A 23,132-nucleotide genomic window follows, 5' to 3' on the forward strand; every position below is an offset into this window, starting at 1 on the left:
ATTATGATACGAAGCATAATATTGATAATGTATAATCGGTATGATTCATATTGCTAATCATACTTAATATATTATTATTATATTTATTGACTTTTTTTAATTTGTATGTGTATAAATTATTTTCAAAATTCAAAATCCAATTAGATAAAATTATTTTCAAAATTCAAAATCCAATTAGATAAAATTATTTTTAAATAAATTTTATTTTTATTTATTTTTTATTTTAAATTATTTTGTATCTTATCAATTAATGGGCTAAGCGAAAGAATGTTAGATTATATTATCATATCTAATTTGATAAGATATATTATGGATATAATTAGATTCTAATTATGATTATTAACTAATAGAAAGGAAGTCTAATTACGATAAAATTCCTTATGAGATGATCTTGATAGGATATACTCTCCTAATTACTTATCATAATTTTCTCTACTCTCACCTATAAATAGATAAGACATTATAGGAACTATATACATAATATATAGATGATACATAAATGTGTAGATACGTAAAATTATTAAAAAAATATAAATATTTTCTCATTTCCCTATAATCACGTGAACCGGTCAATGAGAAATTACAGATATTTTCTCATATTCCTTTGTCCCTAAATCTATTAATTATAGTGGTAACGTGAAGGATAAAAAGAGAAGAGAAAACACATCTAGTTTTCCATGCAAATTGACATTGTTATAATTTTTAAATCCGACAATGGTACAATTAAAATCAGATAAAGATTTTCTGAATAATATTCAAAGGTACACATTATAAATTTAGAAATCTATTATTATTTAATTTTAGATTTTGGGATTAAAATTTTTTGTATAATAATAACATTTTATACTTATAAGATCGACATGGCCAAACGTGGTAGAGATTGATGAAGAATGCATTGAGTTAACATAATAAGATATGATGAATATTGACAAAGAATAATGGAAAACATACTAAACCGACAAGATCAAGCGTGGTGGAAACCAATAGAAAATGGTGGAGAATACACTAGGCTAATATGATCAAGCGTAACGTAGATCGACGAAGAACGATAGTGAATGCACCAGGTCAATACGAACATGCAGAGATTGATGGAGACCATGGTAGGCGATGCTCGCCCATGAAAAAGTCTTTATATTGGGTTTAATGAGCATTACTCGCCGTTCACTTTCTTTCCATCTAACAGTTGCGATGTTAGCAATGGGGCGGAGTGGGTGAGTGATTACTTCTATACCGTGTTATGCACGTTGCCAGCTAACAATCTTCCACAATCCTTGTCCAATATTCTTAGACTAAGACATAGTTTCGGAGTCAAAAAAAAAAAAGCAAAGAAAAGATGGAGCACCAATTGGATAGTTGTGGTTGTTTGTACGTTGCTGTATTAAAAATTAATGTGGATATATTAGTGTTTCTCGACAGAACAAAAAAAGAAAAAGAAAAATCCGAGAGGGCCATTTCTTTGGTGAATTCTCGACAGAAAAAAAAAAGAAAAAGAAAAATCCGAGAGAGCCATTTCTTTGATGTGGACATTTAATGTTGTGTCACCTCATCGTTGCCAGAAGACGATGACTCGTACATTTAACGGTTGATGGTTCTATTTCTCTTTAGTCTTCACACCATTCACGTCTATGTGAGAATTAAGAAATGTATATTTTATTATATATTTTCTGTTCACAACTCTATTTATAGGAGGGAATGAAGGGAATCTATGATGGAATATAAAAAACCTTTTGATAGTTTTTATACAAGTCTTTCAAGAGAAAGACGAAGAAAGCGGTAAAAGTCATGACGAAATGAACTAGCTGTTTCAAATTAATTAAAAGTGGGTTGGAATAGAGCCATCTAATTAACTCTTTCATTTAATTATTTAGGAATAGAATGAAACGAAACCCAAAAAAAAAAAAAAAAACTCATTCATTTTAGTTTGGTTAAGAAATAACTTGGAACTAATTGTCATAAAAATTCTCTGTGCCGCCCTATTCATATTTTCCAGAAAAATACTTGAGTACATTATATGTATCGATTCATAGGATGAATCGGTCCGATCCTCGATGTATAAGATTGATACTATCATTAGAGTAATTTTTATTATTTTTATATCTTTACTTAAGTACTATAAGTTTATTTAATAATAATATAACTGATGCTATGAAACTCAAAATCTAATAGTAATCAGTTTATTTATAAAAAATAAAATTTTAATTAGACATTCATATTGATTTAGAAATAAAAATGACTAAGAAGACTTCTATATTAGTTTTTTTGGCAGGGTTGTACTAAGTTCGGATCGGACACTAATGGCTTGGCAAAACAATGCCATTAGAGCTTAGATTTAACCTAAGACTTGACTCTGACATTATAACAAAGTGAACCCAATTGACGTCAGCTTTAATTTATCAAGTGAATATGAATTCGTCTTGGCAATTAATTGGCTTTGGCATGCATCTTGACGTTGGCATAAGAGAAGATTGAAGGATGTGATGATCCATGTGTGTCGACTCCCCTCCCTTGAAATCAACATAGTCAATTGCGACGACGACGACGACGACGACTACGTCGACGACGACGACGTCGACGTCGACGACAACGAACCAATAAATAAATAATAATTATTATTATTTGAATCTGGAATCCTGTATAACTGAACTCAATGAGTCAAGGGACTTACCAACGTATGAATTTTACCGTTGAACTAGTTACTTGTGAGACCAAGCGACACGAGATGGTAAGGTAACAGTCCCATTAAGCCCCAAGTCCCTTACTTGTGATGTTGCATGCGACCCCCGACCAACGAACGCGAGCAATCGCCCAACTTGGAGGGTAGATCTCTCTCTCTCTCTCTCTCTCTCTCTCTCTCTGAGTGGAGCTGTTGTTAAAAGAACAAGAAAGAAAAGGAGAGAGTTGTCGTAGCGACAGTAAGGTGGTACAGACACAACATCTGTATCGTTGAGATGCCATTTTTATTGTGGTGATCACAGAGATAAGGAAATTGATAAGTGCTCGATAAAATGTACTCACCTTTCATGCAAATAGTTCCTAACTCGTAGTACTCATCTGCACCCACCTAACAATCTGGCAGATATTACTAATTACATCCATCTTGTGGTGGCAATGCACATAATTGTTTTGTTATTTGTACATACAACTTCATCTCGATGAAGATTTCTTAGGTTGATTCGAACCAACCTAAAGGATCGGGTCCGGGTTTGATTACACGAAACTGACCTAATGAGTTGCTTCAAGATTGACAAACCCAAATCTGCAACAACAGCAACATAGATAGAATTTATGGTTCAAGATTATAATTCAAAAGAACTCTACAAGTAGCAGAAACTCAACAAGAAAACACACAGATCAAACCTTTCTGTAAGGCTTTCAGCCTAGCGAAAAGTTGCGGAGCGGTATAACCTCGCAATCTCCGCACGCTTCCCCTAAGAGAAAAGCAATGCCAAAACTATACAATTCATTTATCATCCCAAATTTACACAATTGAATAAAAGTCTAACATTCATCTTACATATTCATAATATGCATATCAATATAATAATAAAAAATTAAATACCTTAATAGGTTTTTCCAAGCATATCCACTGATGACTTGCTCCTCGATTTCTAAAATATTCAAGCACAAGGGTACAATAGCTTAGTAAGCACCCATAACTCACGTACCAACAAAACTAATATAAAAGAATAAATCTTTTTATCAAAACTTATAAGTCACTTTTCAATTAGTGCTTGTTTCCAATAAATAACTGCATAGAAAAAAAATTATATAAAGAAATCATAACATAAGCTAATCAAAACTGAGATTTATATATCGTGCAAATGATATGCTTATAATAGAATAACTTTCAAATAAATTTTTTTTCAAAGTAATATATAAATAGCTAAGGTCATATAATATATATATATATATATAATTTTAGTAACGACAGCTATGGCTATACTATATCCGCTGACAATGTCTAGAATCATATTTAACCCCATGATATAGATAACACATGTTTCCCTATGTCAGGACTTAGAAGAATCTGGTTTCTAACAAATACTAATATTTTACCCCCATTAGTGTGGTTCAGATCATAACCACACCAAACAATCTGAAACGTTACAAATCATATGTCAAACTTTTGAATGAATTTTTATAAAACATTTGACAGAAACATATAACATTTTTCAAAATAATTCCATAATATTTTTTACCATAAAATAATTTGTAGGCCAATACTTATTTCAAATAATATTTGTAAAACAAACATATACATTTTTAATGATTGCAAACATGTATAATATATTTTATTATTTTTGAATAATAAAGTATTTCAGAAATCAATAAAAATCACATAATTCAATAATATATATATATATATATTTCATTACTTCGAAAATAGATTAGACTGAGTTGTTCGAATACTTATCTAGATCTTGGACTATAAATCCGACGTCAGAGAATCCTTCCTCTTTTCCTATATCATATGAGATATATAAATTAAAATCTTATATGAAATCTTACAATAAATGCATTATTTAATTTATTTTTTTCCTTATAATTTTCTCTCATCTTTCTCCCTTTATTTATTTATTAATTTTAATCTCTCGATCTTGTTCTTCTTCCTATTTGACTTTTCTCTCCTTTGCTTTAACTTTTTTTTTTTTCTATAATTTCTTCTTCCCTTCGTTGCCCACAATCTGTGGTTGTTGAGTGACAGCAACGAAATTTTCTTCTTTTTTTTTTTTCTCCAACCTACTGATCCCATCATACTCGGAACATGATTGGCACTTTCCGTATGTCACCATGTGGCCTACACCACCACCTACGCTGCAAGGTTGCAACATCATAATCTCCTCTCCGCCTCTTTGCTATTTCGTCATCTGCCAACAAAAGCCTTAGAGTCGCCAAGGCGATCAAGCTTTTTATATATAAATATATGAATTTTCTTTTCTACTGTTCACTTCATTTTATTCTTGCATTATAGACTTTTTTTTTCTTCCTAACTTTCTTGTCTCTTTCTCTTGATCGGTACTCTATCGGTCCCGTTAATTTCTCTTTCTGTCTTCTTCTTAGACTCTTTTATTTTTTATTTTTACTTCTCTTTAAGAATTGATTCGTAGTAGTTATCTAGTTATCATGTTCTAGGTAGTTTTAGGTATGTTTCAAGAAGTGACCCATGATTTAGAAGTTATAAGGTAGTTTCTATAACTACCTCAACCATGGGTGACATAGTGGAGTGAGGTAGTTACCACTAGGTTCTATAAATAGGACCATAGTTCATGAAGTAAGATAGAAGGAGAATATACTTGGGAATATCTTGTAAGTGTTCTATGTCAATCATCTTGTTTTAAATACTACATTGATTTTCTTGATCGAAAAGATTCTTTTTACTAATATCGTACTATTATGTTTTTATTATTTCTTTACTCTTTAATCCCCAATATTTATGGTATCAGAGTTAAGTTTCAATTTAAACAGGGTATTATGACTTTCAATGGTAATTCCATGTCTCAACCCCTTATTCATATCTTCTCGGGCAAATGCTATGAATTTTGGAGTATCAAGATGAAGACTCTATTCGAGTCTCAAGATCTTTGAAACTTAATAGAGAATGGATATGCGGATCCAGATGAAGAAATCACGCTGAGGGAGAATAGAAAGGACTCAAAGACATTGTTCTTCATTCAATAAGCTGTACATGAGACAATCTTCTCAAGAATTGCAGCAGCGACAACCTCAAAGCAAGCATTGTTAATACTTCAAAATGAATTTCAAGGCTTATCAAGGGTGATTACGGTAAAACTTCAAACCTTTCGTCGTGAGTTTGAAATTTTATTCTTGAAAAACAATGAATCGATGTAAGATTTTCTTTCTTGAGTGACTGAAATTGTTAGTCAAATGAAATCTTATGGTGAACATCTTCCTGATCATATAATTGTTGCAAAAGTTTTGAGAAGTTTAACTCCGAAATTTAATCATATTGTTGCTGCAATTGAGGAGTCAAAAGATTTATTTACATTTTCATTTGATGAACTAATGAGTTTCTTGTAAGCACATGAAACAAGGTTGAACAGGTCACTTGAAAAAAGTGAAAAGAAAGCATTTCAGGTTAAGAGAGAGTCTTCTACTTCAAAAGAAGACAAAAAATCAATAGGAAGAGGACGTGACAGAGGAGGATTTCATGGTAGAGGAAATGTAAGAGGAAAAAGAAGAGGATACTTTGATGGGCATGATGAACAAAGACAATCAAATTATGATAAAAAAAATTATACGAGTGAAATTAAATATCACTATTGTAAAAAATTTGGTCACATGAAGGTAGATTGCTGGAAAAAAGAAAAGCAAGCAAGCTATGTGGAGGAAAATGAAGAAAATAGTAAGTTGTTTAGGACTCATTCACAAGTTAATGATATCTCAAATGATATTTGGTTTCTAAATAGTGGGTGTTCTAATCATGTGTCAAGCATAAAATCAATGTTTAGAAATATTGTAGAAACTCATAAGTTGAAAGTTAGACTTGGAGATAACAAGCAAATTTAAGTGAAAGGAAAATGAACAATTAAGGTGAAGACAAATCAATGGAAGGTAAAATACCTTGACAATATTTTCTTTGTTCCTACTTTATCACATAACTTGTTGAGTATTGGTCAATTGATAGATGATGGATATTCAGTTATATTTGATGATGGTTCATGCACTATTAAAGATAAAATATCTGGTTTGATTACGGTAAATGTTTGCATGATGCAAAACAAGATGTTTCCACTTGATGATTCAAATATTGAAAAGCATGCTCTTATCACAACTCAAAAGAATGAGTTTCATTTATGACATTTAAGATATGGACACCTTAACATTAAGGGTTTAAGGTTGTTAAATAAAAAAAAAATGGTTTTCAGATTGTCCAAGATTAATACACTTGATGTATGTGAATGTTTCATTTATGACAAACAAAGTAAAAAATCATTTCCTGTTGGAAAAGAATGGAGCATCTAATTGTCTTGAATTAATTCATGCTGACTTATATGGACCTATGAATACAAAATCATTTAGTAGAAGTCAATATTTTCTATTGTTTACTAATGATTATAGTCGCATGAGTTGGGTATATTTTCTGAAACTGAAATATAAAACATTTGATAATTTTTGAAAATTCAAGGCACTTGTAAAAAGGTAAAGTGGTAGATACATAAAGATACTTCGAACATATAGAGATTGAATTTTTATCTAATGAGTTTAATTCTTTTTGTGAAGAAAATGATATTCGTAGAGAATTGACAACACCATACACACCGAAATAAAATAGTATAGCTGAACGTAAGAATCAAACTGTTGTTGAAATGACAAGAAGTTTGCTTAAAGAAAACACCTTCCAAATCAGCTTTGGATAAAAGCAATAACAACAACAATTTATAATTTACTGTTCACTTCCTTTTATTCTTGCAAGATAGATTTTTTTTTTTCTAACTTCCTTATCTCTTTCTCTTTCTCTATCGATCCTCATTAATTTATCTTTCTGTCTTCTTCCCGACTCTTTCAATTTTTTTTTTCACTTCTCTCAGGAACCCTTTTTTTTTTTTTTCCTTCATTTCCTCTTCTTTCTCTCTCCTTTCTCTTTACTGTTCATATACTTTTCTCTTACGTATCTTCTTCTCTTCCTCTCACGGGTTGCACATCTCTCTCTTTCTCTCTCTCTCTCTCTCTTATATATTGTTCTTCCGACATCCTTTCTCTCTTTTCCTCCTCGAGCATGGTTGCTTGACCGTGACCTTGCCGTCATGGTACCACCACACACCGACGACGGATGAGTATCCGATCATCATCCTATAAAGATATATCCTTACAACAACATTCAAAATCCATATCAAACAATCAATAAATTTCTTATAGGACTTTAAATTATGACTTATGAAAATCTTTAGATCTAGATATTCATTATATTATATATTGTTAAAAATATTTATAGATCAACTCACATATTTAACTCTATAACATAGATTTGATAGTTGATTTATGATATACATGATGAGTACTTGGATATTATATGATAGTTTCATAAAATAAAATATTTGGTAGCTCATTCACCCAAATACCTCTGGCTTCATAATTTTTTTTTAATAAGCCTTCAAGGATTGCTCGGTTGGTGACTTCGATTTCACAATTGGTTTAAGAATAAGCCATCAAATTGAATTTTAGTTGGATCCCCAGAGATGTCATAAAATTCTTTGAACCTGACATTACTGAACTATATCCTATTATCAATAATAAGTGCTTTAGGAACTCTAAATCGAGAGATGACACATAAATCCCTCCACCTATCTTTCTATGATCGATGTCATAGGTTTAGCCTCTGCCCATTTGATGAAGTAGTCAGCTCCAACCATAGACATTTCCTTTAGCCTGAAGTAGATGGAAAATATCCTAAAATATCTAGCCCCCATTATGCAAAGGGCTAAGATGAATCTATCAAGGTTCATTCCATTGTTGGGAGTCTTTAAACTTGAGCATTACGTTAACATCTATCATAGTGTTAAATGTATCTTACTACATCGTACTTGGGAGTTGGCTAGTAATACCCCTGTGAAGAACTTTGAAGGCCAATGATCTTCCCCCAATGTGTTATTCGCAAGTTACCTCCTAAATTTTAGATAGTAGGAGAGATGCTTGGTAGGGTGTAGACATCATAGTAGTGGTCGCGACATTGATCAACTATAAAATACACCGTCAAGGATGCAATATCATGCTTGTTGTCTTCATACTTTTCTTTTCTTAGTTGGATTATATGGGAGAGTTTCAATCATAAGATATTTTAAGATGTCTACAATACAAGTAGTCATTATTTGACTTTTGTTTATGCTCCCTAGAACTTTTAAGATCACCTCTTTTGATGGGCATACATGGTTTCTAGAGAATATCTTAGATAATGCATTTACTGCTATGTTGTCTCTTTAGGGGACTTGTTCAATACTGAATGATAGGATGTTAGTTATCATTTGCTTTGCCTCCATAAGATATAAGGATATGATAGAATCACGGGCCTCATATATACCATTGACTTGGTTGATAATCAATAAGGATTTAAGGATTTACTATAAATTTTCAGGCTCTAGATCCTCATTCCTTTATTGAGTTTTAGACTAAATAGTAGAGCCTCATACTTTGCCTTATTGTTAGTCACTTTGAAATTAAAACATAGCGCATGCTCATAACTCCCCCCCCCGATTGCTGACGTTGTAGAGCTATTCACATAGAAGGTCTAGCATTGGAGCTCCTGCGAAGCCTCTTCAACAAAAGTCATTTTTACCATGATCGGCCAAGGCTTGAGCCTTGATGGCGATCTATGGTTTGTAAGAGATATCAAACTCGCTAAGCTCCACTACCTATTTAAGGAGTCTCCAAGTTGCATCAGGCTTTGAGAGGATCTGATGCATTGGTTTGTTTGTCATGATAATAACATGATGAGCTTAAAAGTATAGGCAGAGATTCCTTGCTACTAGCACTAATATGTAAGTTAGCTTTTCGAAGTTATGATATCGAGTTTATATTTTATGAAGTACATGATTGTATAGTATATTAGTCTTGGACTCGATCTTTTTCCTATATTAATACTAAGCTTACAACCATAGAAGTTATTGCCAAGTATAGGCATAATTCATCTCTAGGGAAAGGACTAGAGAGTTAAGGTGGAGTTGTCAAATAGGCTTTGAGCTGGTCAAATGCCATTGACACTATTCGATTCATTAAAAATCCTTCAATCACTTTAAAGTCTTAAAGAATAATAAACATCAATTGCTTATCGTAAATAAGAAGTGGCTCGGTGTGGTGATCCAGCCCGTTAGCTACTGAACCTCTCTTATTGAGGCTGAGAGCCTCATGTTAATGATGGTCTAGCCTTACTTAGGGTTTGCATATGTTCTCCATTAACGGATCATGAAACCTAAAAATCTTTTAAAACTCACATCGAAGGCACACTTCATAGGATTCAATGATATTTAGAATTTTTTAATAGTCACAAATGTTTTCCCTAAGTTAGAGAGATAGGTGCTTGCAACACGGCTCTTCATTAGCATGTCATCAATATATACCTTTATTTTCCATCTAATTTGGTGTTAGAATATCTTGTTGATTGTTCTTTGGTAAGTTGCTCTAATATCTTTTAGCTCAAATAGTGTTACTTTGTAGCAGTACAAACCTTTGTTAATAATGAAGGCAGTGTACTCTTTATCTTCTCGCACCATCTTTATCTAATCATATCTAGAAAAAGCATCTATGAAAGTTAATAATTCATAACTAGAGGTCGAGTCGACCAATTGGTCTATTGGAAGGAGAGGAAAGTTATCTTTTAGAAAAAATCAGTATAATCAATACACATTCTTTATTTTTCATTATTTATTTTAACAAGGACTAGATTTGCAAACCACTTATGATAGTAGATGTCATGAATAAAATCAGCATTTAACAACTTGCTAACTTCTTCTTCGACTACTACTTGTTGATTTAGGGCAAATCTTCAAGGCTTATGACAAGTTGCTCAATATACTGAATCGATAGTGGTTGTCTTGACGGTATGTTTTGGTCGCTCAAGGTCTAAGAAAATTTCTTCCTATGGCTCCTTCTTGGAGATGAGAGGATGTTGGGGATGGATCTCTAGAGTCCATTTGTTGTATAGGGTGAGCTATTCTCTTAGACAAGTTGATCCACATCAAATAGCATTGCCTTGACTCTTTGGGATCACTTCTTAGCTCTGTCACTCCTGAGCTAGTGAAATTTTTTGATGTCATGTAGTAGGTTGATACTACCGCTCATATATGATTAAGCGAGGGACACCCTATGATGGCATTATATGCAGACGAAAGGTCAACCACCAAAAACTTGGTCTTCATAGTTTTTGAGCAATTGTCAGACTTGAAGATGACGTAAAGATCTATGGTCCCTAGCGAAGTGATGGAGTCCCTTAAGAACCCAGTAAAGGTTGAGGAGATCAGTTATAGATCCTTGGTAGATAGACTAATTTTTTGAAAAGCATCATAGTAGAGTATATTTATTGAGCTTCTAGTGTTGATCATGATCATTTTCATTAATGCATTAGTGATCCCGATGGAGATTACCAATGCATCATCATGTTTTGGGTCTGGGTGCTTATCCTATTCCTTGAACATAATTGATTGGTCTCAATTATAATAGAATCTCTTGCATAGGATTTTTGGGTAGATGAACTACTAGCGCTCGCGATTGGCTCTCAATGATCATATTGATTTGTTGCTCAATGGGGCCTTTGGGCCTCGATAATGTTTTATGAATCTTAGGTAGAAACTTATGAAGATGACTCCTTTTGATTAACTCTTCAATTTGCTCCTTTTGGGCATAGCAATCTTCCGTATTAAGTCCATGGTCTTGATGGAAGTGATAGTATTTTATCTTTTTTTTTTGTCAATGGGGCTTTCATGGGGCATGGTGCCGTAAGAGCCCTTCTTCTGGGATTTGCATGAATAACTCTATATGGGAGGTGTTAAGTGAGGTGAAATCTTATTGTGGTAATCAGTCACTTTCTATTTATCATTTCATGGCCTTTCCATAGGGTTTTGTTATTAAGATCTTTCCTCCTTTGTCGTCTTTTTCAGTTCAACCTTTCTATTTCCAGTGATTATAGACTCAACTACTATATGATGGTTTGCCTCTTATAAAAGCTCTAGAAATATGGTCGGAGACTTAGTGATGACTTAGTGATAGTTGGAGTTCGCTAATGTATGCATTGATGAGGACAAATGGAGTTGGATTAGCAATTAAGTTAACCTCATCATTAAATTTTCTATATAACTCTCCAAGAATTCCTTCTCTTCCTATCTGATGGCTAGGAGAAAGGTGGTGGGCTTCTCTAAAAGTTGATAACTAATAAAGTTAAGCTTAAACTCTTTAGTCAATTGCCCAAATAAGAAGATTGACTCTCAGAGAGCTTAACAAATTATTCACGTGCAACTCCCCCTTAAGGTTGTTAGGAAAGTTCAACATATTAGTGAGTTGATGGTTCCAAATAACATCATTTGAGACATAAAAGTTATGATGTATTCCGAAGGGTCATATTTTCTCTTGTATACATTGAGTGATGGGAATTGGATGCCTTAGTGGATCAGCTCCTCATTGTTACTTTTTGTGAAAGGAGACCACAGGTATGATTCTATTTCTAGCCAATTTTCCTATTTTATCTTATTTTCCAATTACTAATCCATTTTATTTAGTTGGTCCGAACCTCAACTAAAAGTTTGGTTGATTTAGTAATCGACTCGTTGGGAAGATCTGGAATTGGTGTTGGAATAGGGATTTCAGTCAAAGGGGGAGACTACACTTCTTGTTGGGAAAAACCTATTATAGCAGAATAATTCTTTTTCCCTCTTTGTGTATCAAAATGGGTTCCTCATCAAAATATCAACTTGATATCAAAAGCATATATCAACCAAAGTAGCAAAAACAGTAGAGCAAAAAATTAATCACAAAGTGAGACCAAATTTTAATGTAGAAAATCCAATGCAGGAAAAATCACGGGACCGTAGTCCACTTCAAACTTCCACTATCACTAATAATGATAACATATTTATAATAAGTCTTCTCTAAAATATCAAGAGGATCAAAATAACCTCAAGATCATATATCTTGGCTCAAGAATAACATATCATCATCATAAAGAGAATTTTATGTCTCACAAAGTGGGTATAGTAGGAAAGTACCTTAGAGATGATAAATTATAAATCAGCACCATTAGGATTGTAGAGATTATTGTAAGGATTTTTCACATATAATTTGGGTTAAAACTGATAAAGTTTGGCCACTGATCGTCAAGTAGAAAAACTCAAAATCCTAATGGTCTATTTTCTCTTTCTCTCTCTGCTCTTTTCTCTCCCTGTGCATTGTCACCGTTCGTTGCACGCACCGTTCGTTCGCTGGCCTTACTGTGCACGTCTGATTCTTTTTCTTTTCATTTTTTTAATAAATCAGATTTGGGCTGACTGCCCAAATCATCTAGTCAAAGCCCATATATGGGTTGAACCTAACAATTCTCCCCCTCCAACTCATATGGTGGGCTATACTAAGCCCGCTCTTCGCCTACATACTTTAAGCTTCTCCTTATGCAAAGACTTTGTCAACATATTTGATTAATTCTCATTGGTATACATATTTTCCAAGTGTAATTCTTTCATCTCAAGCACATCACAAATCCAGTGATATCTCACATAATATGCTTGGATCTAGAATGGTACGTTGAATTCTTGGAGAGGTGAATGACACTTTGACTGTCACAGTTAATAGTATATCCTTCTTATTTCAAGCCCAATCCCTATAGAAACTTTTTCATTCATAAAGCTTCCTTGTAGGCTTTAATAATTGCTATGTATTCTACTTCTGTGGTTGATAGAGCAACATAATTATATAACTTAGACTGCCAAGAGATTGCTCCCCTTGCAAATGTCATCAAGAATCTCGAAGTGGACATTTTGGAATCAATATCACATGTCATGTTTGCATTTGTGTACTCTTCTAGTACAAGTTTATCACTACCAAAACATAAACACAACTTGGAAGAACCTCTTAGATATCTTAATATCTATTTCACTACTGCCCAATGTTCCTTATCAGGATTAGAGAAAATCGGCTGACAACTCCAACTACATAAGCTATATCTGGCCTAGTACAAACCATAGCATACATCAAATTGTCTACTGCATATGAGTAAGATACTTTGGAAATTTCTTCTTTTTCTTTCTCACTTGTAGGATATTATTTTGAACTAAGCTTAAAATGACCTACAAGTGGAGAACAAACTACTTTGGCGTTACTCATGTTGAATCTTTCAAGAACATTTTCAATGTAAGTCTCCTAAGATAGCCAAATCTTTCTTTTCTTCTTATCACAAAGAATCTTAATGCCAAGTATTTGTTTCATCGATCCTAAGTTTTCATGGCAAAAGACTTACTTAGCTCTCTTTTAAACTTTTCAATTTTACCAGCATCATGACCAACAATCAGTAAATCATCAACATATAGTAGGAGAATAATAAAATCATCATTTGAATTTATTTTCATAAATACATAATGATCAGATGTGGTTCTATTATACCCTTGGCTCATCATAAAGAAATCAAACTTCTTGTACCACTGTCTAGGTGCCTGTTTGAGTCCATATAAGCTTTTTTTAAACTTACACACCAGATTTTCTTTTCTCTTGACTTTGAAACCTTCTTGTTGCTCCATGTAAATTTCTTCTTCTAAGTCACCATGAAGAAACGTTGATTTCACATCAAGTTGCTCAACTTCTAAATTCAACCAGATAGCTAAACCAAGAACAACTCGGATAGAGAAAATTTTCACAATTGGAGAAAATATTTCTTCAAAATCAATACCTTTCTTTTGACTGAATCTTTTCACAACTAGTCGCGTCTTGTATCTTTGTTGTGAGCTATTATTTTCGGTCTTCAATTTGTAAACATATTTATTCTTGAGAGATTTCTTCTCTTTAGGCAACTTTACCAAGTCAGAGCTGTGGTTCACAAGCAAGGATCTCATATCTTCTTGCATGGCTTTAACCCACTCATTCTTATGCTCATGTAGAATAGCTTCTTGGTAAGTTTCTAGCTCTTTCTCGTTAGTAAGTATAACATACTCATATGGAGGATATCTGGTAGATGGTTGTCGCTCTCTTGTGGATCTTCTCAATGGAATCTCAACTGGTGGTGGAGGTGCTTGTTCAGTTGGTTCAACATCATCAACTATAGGAGTATCATCACTAGCATTCTCACCACAATCTTCTTGTTCATCTCCCTCATGATCATCATGAACTACGAGTGAAGGAATTGGACCCAAACTCCAAGGAATATAAACACAAGTTTTTGGCTTCTTAATATTATCACAATCGTCAAATAATTGGTCTTCAAGAAATACAACATCTCTACTTCTAATAATCTTCCTATTCACTAGATCTCATAATATGTACTCAAACTCTTCATGATCATATCCTAAGAAGATACATGCTTTTGCCTTATTATTAAGCTTGAACCTCTCATCTCTAGGAATATAAACAAATACTTTACACCCAAAGACTCTCAAATGATTACAAGATATATCTTTTCCTTTTCATACTCTTTCTTTAGCATCACCTTTCAGATAAACTGATGGAGAAAAATTTATAAGGTTAACTATAGTTCTCACAACCTCCCCCCAAAATGACTTAGGTAACTTAGCGTAGGAAAGAATACACCTAATCCTTTTTTCAATTGTTTTGTTCATCCATTCTACAACACCGTTCTGCTAAGGAGTTTTAGAAACTGTTTTCTCAAGCCTGATACCATAAACCCTACAGTAATTCTCAAAATGACCCCTGTACTCGCTACCATTATATGCTCGAGCACACTTTAGCTTTTTGCTAGTTTCTCTTTCAACACTAATATGAAATTCTTTGAAAACATCGAGTACATGATTTTTAGATTTCAAAGCAAAAGCCCACACTTTTCTAGAATGGTCATCAATAAAAGTAACAAAATAAAGAGCACCTCCAAGAGTTCTAGTTTACATAGTATAGATATCATTATGAATTAAATCAATAATATCTGATCTTCGATATGATGGATATGTATGAAAGACAACTCTATGTTTTTTTTCAACTAAGCAATGATCACAAGATTTAAGAGATGTACCTTGCAACTTTGGTAAGAATTACTTTCTAGCAAGAGTTTGAAGTCCCTTCTCACTGATATGACTAAGCCTATTATGCTGAAGATCTATGCTTTCACCCTTCTGAATTGCATTAATCTCTCCTTTGTGTAGCTTAGCTTCCATGACATAAAAATAGTTAAGCTTCTTTCCTCTCGCCACAATTAGAGAACCTTTAGTGAGTTTCCATTTACTTTCACCAAAATAGTGTGTAAATCTCTCATCATCAAGTCTACCTATAGATATCAAGTTAAGATGAATATCTGGAACATGTCTAACATATTTGAGTATCAATTTGTTCTCAATACTAGTCTCCAAGCAAATATCTTCAATACCCACAATCTTAGATGTACCACTATTTCCTATTCTGACACTACCAAAATCACCAGTAGTGTAAGATCTGAAGTGATTACCATGAGAAGTAACATGAAATGAAGCACCAGAGTCAATTACCCAATTACTATCCTGAGCTACAAGATTGACACAACCGTCATCATAAACAATAATGATATCACCTTCAACAACAAGTATATTGGTCTCTTTCTCATTTTTCTTCATTTTATTCTGTTCTCGCTTCCAAAACATATACTCTTTCTTCTTGTGACCTAGCCTGTTATAGTGGAAATATTTGATATCCCTTCTAGACTTGGATCTTCCTCTATAACCATGTGGATTTCTACTATGACTTCTTCCACATTTTTCTTGTTTTTCAGAAACAAATGCACCAGAAGAAGATTCACCTTGTTCTTTCCTTCTAGCATCTTCATTTAGCAAATTGTCTTTAACCATATCTATAGTTAGAGTTCCCTCTGGCATGGAGTTATAAATTATCACAACATACGTTTCCCAACCTTTTGGTAAAGAGCTGAAAAGTAATAATCCTTGTATCTCATCATCTATATTTATTTTCATAGCAACTAACTTGTTTGTAAGACCCTAAAATAGACTTATATGCTCAATAATATTACCACCATCTTTATACTTCAAATTTACAAGTCTTCTAAGGAGAAATTCTGTTTCCCACTGTCTTTTTCGCAAAGTGATTTTCTAACTTTTGCCAAACAACATCAGCTCTGGTTTCATCAGAAATATGCTCATGCAAATTTATATACATCCATCTTCTAATATAAGCAATAGTTTTTCTATGTTGAACCTCTCATTCCTCATCCTCTATAGTAGAAGGTTTATCTTTAACCTTGATGGGCTTATACAAATCTTTGCGATAGAGCAAATCTTCCATCATACACCTCTAAGTGGAATAATTTGATAAGTTCAATTTAATCATACTATCTGACTGTTCCATTTCAATCACACAAGAAAAAAAAACTAGCACCGACCTGTTAAAGCGAAATAATTATTTTCTCTCTTTGTGTATCAAAATAAGTTCCTCATCAAAATACCAACTTGATATCAAAAACACATATCCACCAGAGCAGCATAAACAGTAGGATAATAAATCAATCACAAAGTGAGATCAAATTTTAACGTGAAAAATCCAATGCGGGAAAAACCACGAGACCGTAGTTCACTTCAAACTTCCACTATCACTAATAATATAACATGTTTACAATAAATCTTCTCTAAAATAACAAGAGGATCATAATAACATTAAGACCATATATCTTGGCTCAATAATAGCATATAATCATCACATGGATGAATTTCATCAAAAAGAGAATTTTAGATCTCACAAAATGGGTATAACAAGAAAATACCTCAGAGAGAATAAATTGTAGATTAACACCGTTAGGATTGTAAAGCTTACTACAAGAATTCTTCACATATAATTTGAATCAAAACAAAAAAACTCAAAATCCTAATTATCTCTCTTCTCTTTCTCTCTTTGTTATTTTCTCTCATTGTGCACCGCAATCGTTCGTTGCACGCCAAATTCGTTCGCTGCCCTCATTTGTGCACGTCTCTTTCTTTTTTTTCTTTTTTTTTTAATAATTCAGATTTGGGTTGACTACCTAATCATATAGTCGAAGCGGGTTGAACCCAACACTTGTGAAGTTGACACAGAGGACTATTATGGAGAGTTGGTCTAAGGCAAGGGTTTAGAGAGCTTCCTGTCTATGGTGAGAGGTAAGTTGATTTTGGGAAGACGATTTATCTTATTCGTGATAATCGTATCGTAGAGAGCTTCCTGTCTATTTGCTCATATGATTATCTTTTAATTGTCAGATGTATAATAGAAGCGTGACGAATCCATTCTTAATGTAATTAATATATTAAACAGATTATGAATATCATAGGAGTGAATTGATTATTGATTGATTTGTATGAAAAATATTCTATATGATTGTAACATTGTACCATCCTTGATTTTTCAGAAGTTGTTACACTAGTTCTAATATCATTAAAAAGTCTATAATTGATGAGTTTCAGTTAAACTAATCAAAATTAATATACATCAATTTAACCTAAAAAATTAAACTTTTAAATTATAGATCAAACCAATCTGATTTTTTCAATTCTGTGATGTGAGATTATCCTTTTGATTCATCTCCTTTCTCCTACCTGTAAAGGAGGTTTGTCTACACTTGACTTGTGTGATATGTAGTTCCTCTCTAGTAAGTCGTGTCATATCATATAATTTGAATCATATCTTTAATCAATAGACCAACAACGGGTGTCACGATACTTATCAATTCGAGTTTCTTGGATTTAGTAAACTCTTCTGTTGAACCCGCTTCGTATTCAACGAAAAAAAGGTACGTTACACACATACTCGTTTCTTTATTGAAAGAAGAAAAGGACGTGTATGACTGCATGTCACTAGATTTGTTGGAGTGATTTCACAACCATACAATTCATCTCACATTTCTTTCCCTCCTCTGATGACTCCTTGCCTTGTAAGCAGTCATTGTCTGCTTTACAGCTTCACAAAAGGTAAGATGGGACCTCTGAGAGTGAAGTCAATTCAAGTCGAGCAAATTATCTTTAGGAAGCTCTTTATGCCACACAGCATCATGTTGGTCGTCGCATGCGTTTACCCATTAAACACCTTCAGTACTTTCTCAATCTGTCAGCCTGTTTCTGCGAATTGAAATTAATCACTACAGAATGGGCAGGTCTTTACCACATGCCCTCCGCTACAGCATCAGCTTCATACTACAAAAAAGGCATGGTCATATGATGTGAACAACAACCCCTACTTTAGCCGACTTGTTGACTTGGTGGCACAGCCGGAGAACGGGAGTCCATATAGTCGATCATATTTTAGCATTCATCAAGTCAGAAAGCTTGAGCACATCGAGAGAAGGGAGACTCGGCAGTGTGTTGACAGTCGATAGGGTTCCAAAGACCTGCTTCATTGTTGGGCGTGACTCTGGGTCATGTTCCACGCAGCAAAGTGCCAACCTCAAAACTGCAGCTACCTCGTCTGCAACCTCCGTCGTAGGGAGTGATGGACGCTGGTCTAATACATATTTCACAAGCGTGTTTTTCGGCGACGAAGGCAATGACAGAACGGAAACGAGTCCTTCCCCATGTCCTCCTATTAGCAACTCAAGCGTGACCACTCCGAAACTGTAAACATCGCATTTGGTGGTCACTCTCATCTCATAAGCAAGCTCTGCAAACAATAACCGATAACTGAGGAAACCTTATATCGTAGAAGGATCTCCAAAAGACAGCTATGTTAGGCTACTTTGCGCCTTGATTGATGAATAACTACGTGTACAGTAAATCGACTGCTGTTTTCTATTTCTAGATTGATGAATAATTCATGTAAATGAGCTACAAGCTGATGGACTTTTAACTTGCAAAAAATGTATTACTATATGACGTCGGGGGAGAAACTTACCCGGTGCCAAGTAACCATATGTGCCGGCAAGCATGCTCCAATTTGATGAATCTGGCTTCAGGAGTCGAGCAATACCGAAGTCAGAAACACAAGCCTTGAGTTCTGAATCGAGCAGAATATTGTTGGTGGTTATATCTCGATGAACAATGGGCTGATCGCAATCATGATGCATGTAGGACAGAGCACGAGCCACATCTTTGACAATGTTCACCCTCTTCACCCAGTCCAGTTCGGCAGCTGCTGCTTCGCTTCTGAGGAGGGATCCCAAACTTCCTCTCTCCATGTACTCGTACACCAGAAACTTGTGTCGAGCAGAGGAGCAGAATCCGTAGAGCTTGACGATATTTCGATGTCGAATTTGAGTAAGAGTATGTATCTCGTTTTGAAAGGATTGCTCATTCGATGTAGTTTCGTCTTCCTGCAGATGAATTTTCTTCACTGCTAGCATCTGCCCGCTTGCTAATTCTGCTCTGTAAACGCTGCCATATGCACCACTTCCGATACAGTATTTTTCATTAAAATCCTCCGTGGCTGCAACGATATCCTTGTATGCATATCTTCCATCAAAGTTAAATACACAGAATGTCATGCCTTCTTTGTTGCCATTATTTTCGGAAGGCATGGAATGTTTCTTGGTCTTCTGGAACAGTGAAAACGCTCCCAGAAAAACAAGTAAGATGAATAAGACGACCACGGAAGCAATGATAGCTGAGATAATTGCTCTGTGGTGCTTGCTTCCATCATCTTTCCTTGCAGTATAAGAAAGACATGGAGGCAGGCCTTTGACGACCCCACACAAACCTTTGTTGTGGACAAACCACTTCGCCGGAGCTTTCCGGAAGACTGGGCTCTCAGGCACAGCCCCCTCCAATTCATTATATGATACGTCAATGATTAATAAGCTGATCATAGCACTTAGTGAAGATGGAAGACCACCGGACAAATTATTATGTGAAAGATTCAGAATTTGCAGCATCGTAAATTTGCTGAACTGTGAGGGTATCTCACCCGTTAGTGAGTTGTGGCTGATGTCCAATGCGTCTTGAAGGTACTCCAGGCTGCTGATCTCTGCAGGAATTCCTCCGCCGAACTTGTTGCCATTAAGCTTCAGGGAGCGGAGCTTGAGACAAATGCCTATTTGAGACGGTATTCTTCCTGTCAAGCTGTTAACTGATAGATCAAGGATTTCAAGGTCGGGCATCCTTCCAAACTCTATTCGTACCTCTCCGCCGAGTCGATTGCAGCTCAGGTTCAGCTTGTAGAGATGAGGTAACCTGCCCAAGCTCTTTGGAATCTCCCCCTGTATGTAGTTGGAAGAAAGGTCCAGTTCTCGTAGTTCTTTTAGATTGCCGAATTCTGGTGGAATGGCTCCGGTGATGTTGTTATTTGAGATTGCCAGGAATGTGAGATTGTCCCATCTTCCCCAGTCCGGTGGGAGTGCACCTGACAGCCTATTGAATCTTAAATCCATATAAGAAAGATGTGGATACACTCCAAGAAGTTGTGATATATCCCCGGTGAGTTGGTTTTGCTCGAGACGGACTCTGATCAATCCCGTACAGTTCTTTAAGGTCCCGGGAAGTTGACCTCTGAAGCTGTTGTTGCTCAGTGAGAGATACTGTAGGGTTCTTCCTTTGCATATGTTTGAAGGCAAGTCACCGGAGAAGAAGTTGTCTGACAAAAGAAGCGATGTCAAACCTGTGATGTTGTTTAACTCGGCAGGCAATCGACCAGACAACCGATTATTGAACAAGCTTAGGTCAGTGAGGTTCCTTAAGTTACCGAGGGATGGAGGGATTGAACCGAAAAGCTGGTTGTCATGGAGATCCATACCCATGAGCTGGGTCAGGTTTCCGAAAGTGGATGGTATCGGCCCGGAGATTTGGTTGTCGGGCAGAAAAAGTTGGGTTAACTCATTTAGATTTCCTATTTCCGGAGGGATAAAGCCTGACAATTCATTAACCCCAAGATAAAGTTTCTCTAATTTAGTTTGATTTCTTCCCATAAAGAAAGGGATATGACCTGTTAGACTATTATTGAAGAGCCCAAGTTGCACAAGGTTTAATAGATTTCCCAATTCTCTGGGGATGAATCCCGAGAGATGATTTTGATAGAGAGACAACTGGTATAGGTTCGTCAAGTTCCCTAAACTGGGAGGGATGAAGCCAGATAGTTGGTTCTTCCCAAGTGTAAGATGCATCAACTTCTGAAGTCTTCCAAGCTCCTGAGGTATGAAACCTGTAAGTTGATTATCTCGCAGGTGCAAGTGCAGAAGCCCGGTAAGATTGCCCAAGGATGGAGGGACACAACCACTTAACTGATTCTTATTGAGATATAGGAACTGGAGCGCCTTCATGGAGCCTATTTCGACCGGGAGTTTGCCCGTGAACCGGTTGCCTATGAGATCAAGATATACAAGGTTGGAGAGAGCCGAGATGGTCGGAGGAATGACGCCGTCGAGCTGGTTGTAGGAGAGGTTGAGACCGACGAGTGATCTCAGCGTTGAGAAGTTGAGAGCATCGAGTGGCCCTTCTAAGCTCATGTTCGGCAGGGACATGTCGGTGATGACAGGGCGTCCTCTGTGCGTAAGGTTGCACGTAACTCCAGTCCAATTGCACGGATTAGAGCTGAGATTCCAGGATTCAAGGAATTGCTGGCCGTGAAGGGTGGACTTCCAGTGGAGTAGGGTTCTCGCTTGTGACCCGAGTGAAGCTGTCACCGAGACAAGATGAAGAGAGAGCAGCAGCAGGAGGAGGAGAGTGGTGGAGAGGAGCCGCCAGTTGTGCAGCTGGGATGCCATAACTGCAGTGTAGCTAATCTGGGGGAGGATGTTGTACTGCGAGCAAACAAAGGGCCCCCTTATATAAAATGTATGAGATGGATGTGAACTATCGGGAACCGAGTGGGACACATTTGAGTCTCGAGCATCCTCACCAGCGGGGCTAAAGCTGGATGGTATCACCCGTTCTCATACTGTCCCCTCCGCAAAGTTTGGTGGAAGGTTAAGAACCATTCCTTTCGATCATCACCACTGATCACTTTTCATTTGTTAAAGCATAAAGTGGACTCATATTATTACTTGGAGAAATCAATGTCATATAAGAAGAAGCACAAGAAAAACTTTGTAGCAGTAGATTTCTGAGTCAAGTCAGCTGATCTTATCAAGTTCAGCATATTCCTTCTGCCAACTGGGAGTCATTTTATAATGTTAAAGAAGAATAGCTTTTGTGACATTAAAATAAGAAGAGTTTTGCTGATGATTAATTTTCTGCAGGTGCGGCCAAATGATCAAGATTCGGAATCCCATTTGAGACGTCGACTTTCTATAAATCAAATGTGCAGTTAAAACTATTGTCATTTATTAATGCATAAAGAGATATATGATTTCATAGCTTCCGACATCAGGTTGGGTAGAGAGGAGGTGCGAAACCTATCCAATGGTTCATTTTAAATGAGTTGGATCCTGATTCGATTTGGTTGATCCACAGTGGATTCGGAACTTGATAGTGAAACCATCAGAGCCAGGAGATTTATCGAGGCAAATGGAGGATAGAGTATTCCAGATTTGAACGATGGGCATTATGAAGAATACCTCAACCAATGAGACTAGGCCATATGTTAGGCTTCAAAGGATAAGG

At 35.4% G+C, this 23,132-nt stretch overlaps 1 protein-coding gene across 1 annotated transcript; it reads right to left on the reverse strand.

Moving 5' to 3' along the window:
• Positions 1-18,385: 18,385 nt before the first annotated feature.
• LOC135652772 (MDIS1-interacting receptor like kinase 2-like) lies at positions 18,386-22,587 on the reverse strand. Its single transcript, XM_065174003.1, has 2 exons — positions 19,495-22,587; positions 18,386-19,263 (listed from the first exon to the last, which is right to left on the reverse strand). The coding sequence occupies exons 1-2, from the start codon at positions 22,292-22,294 to the stop codon at positions 18,902-18,904; spliced, it is 3,162 nt and encodes a 1,053-aa protein (XP_065030075.1). The 5' UTR covers positions 22,295-22,587; the 3' UTR covers positions 18,386-18,901.
• Positions 22,588-23,132: the final 545 nt, after the last annotated feature.

The sequence above is a fragment of the Musa acuminata genome, chromosome BXJ1-4 (genome assembly GCF_036884655.1).
Source record: "Musa acuminata AAA Group cultivar baxijiao chromosome BXJ1-4, Cavendish_Baxijiao_AAA, whole genome shotgun sequence".
Classification (NCBI taxonomy): domain Eukaryota; kingdom Viridiplantae; phylum Streptophyta; class Magnoliopsida; order Zingiberales; family Musaceae; genus Musa; species Musa acuminata.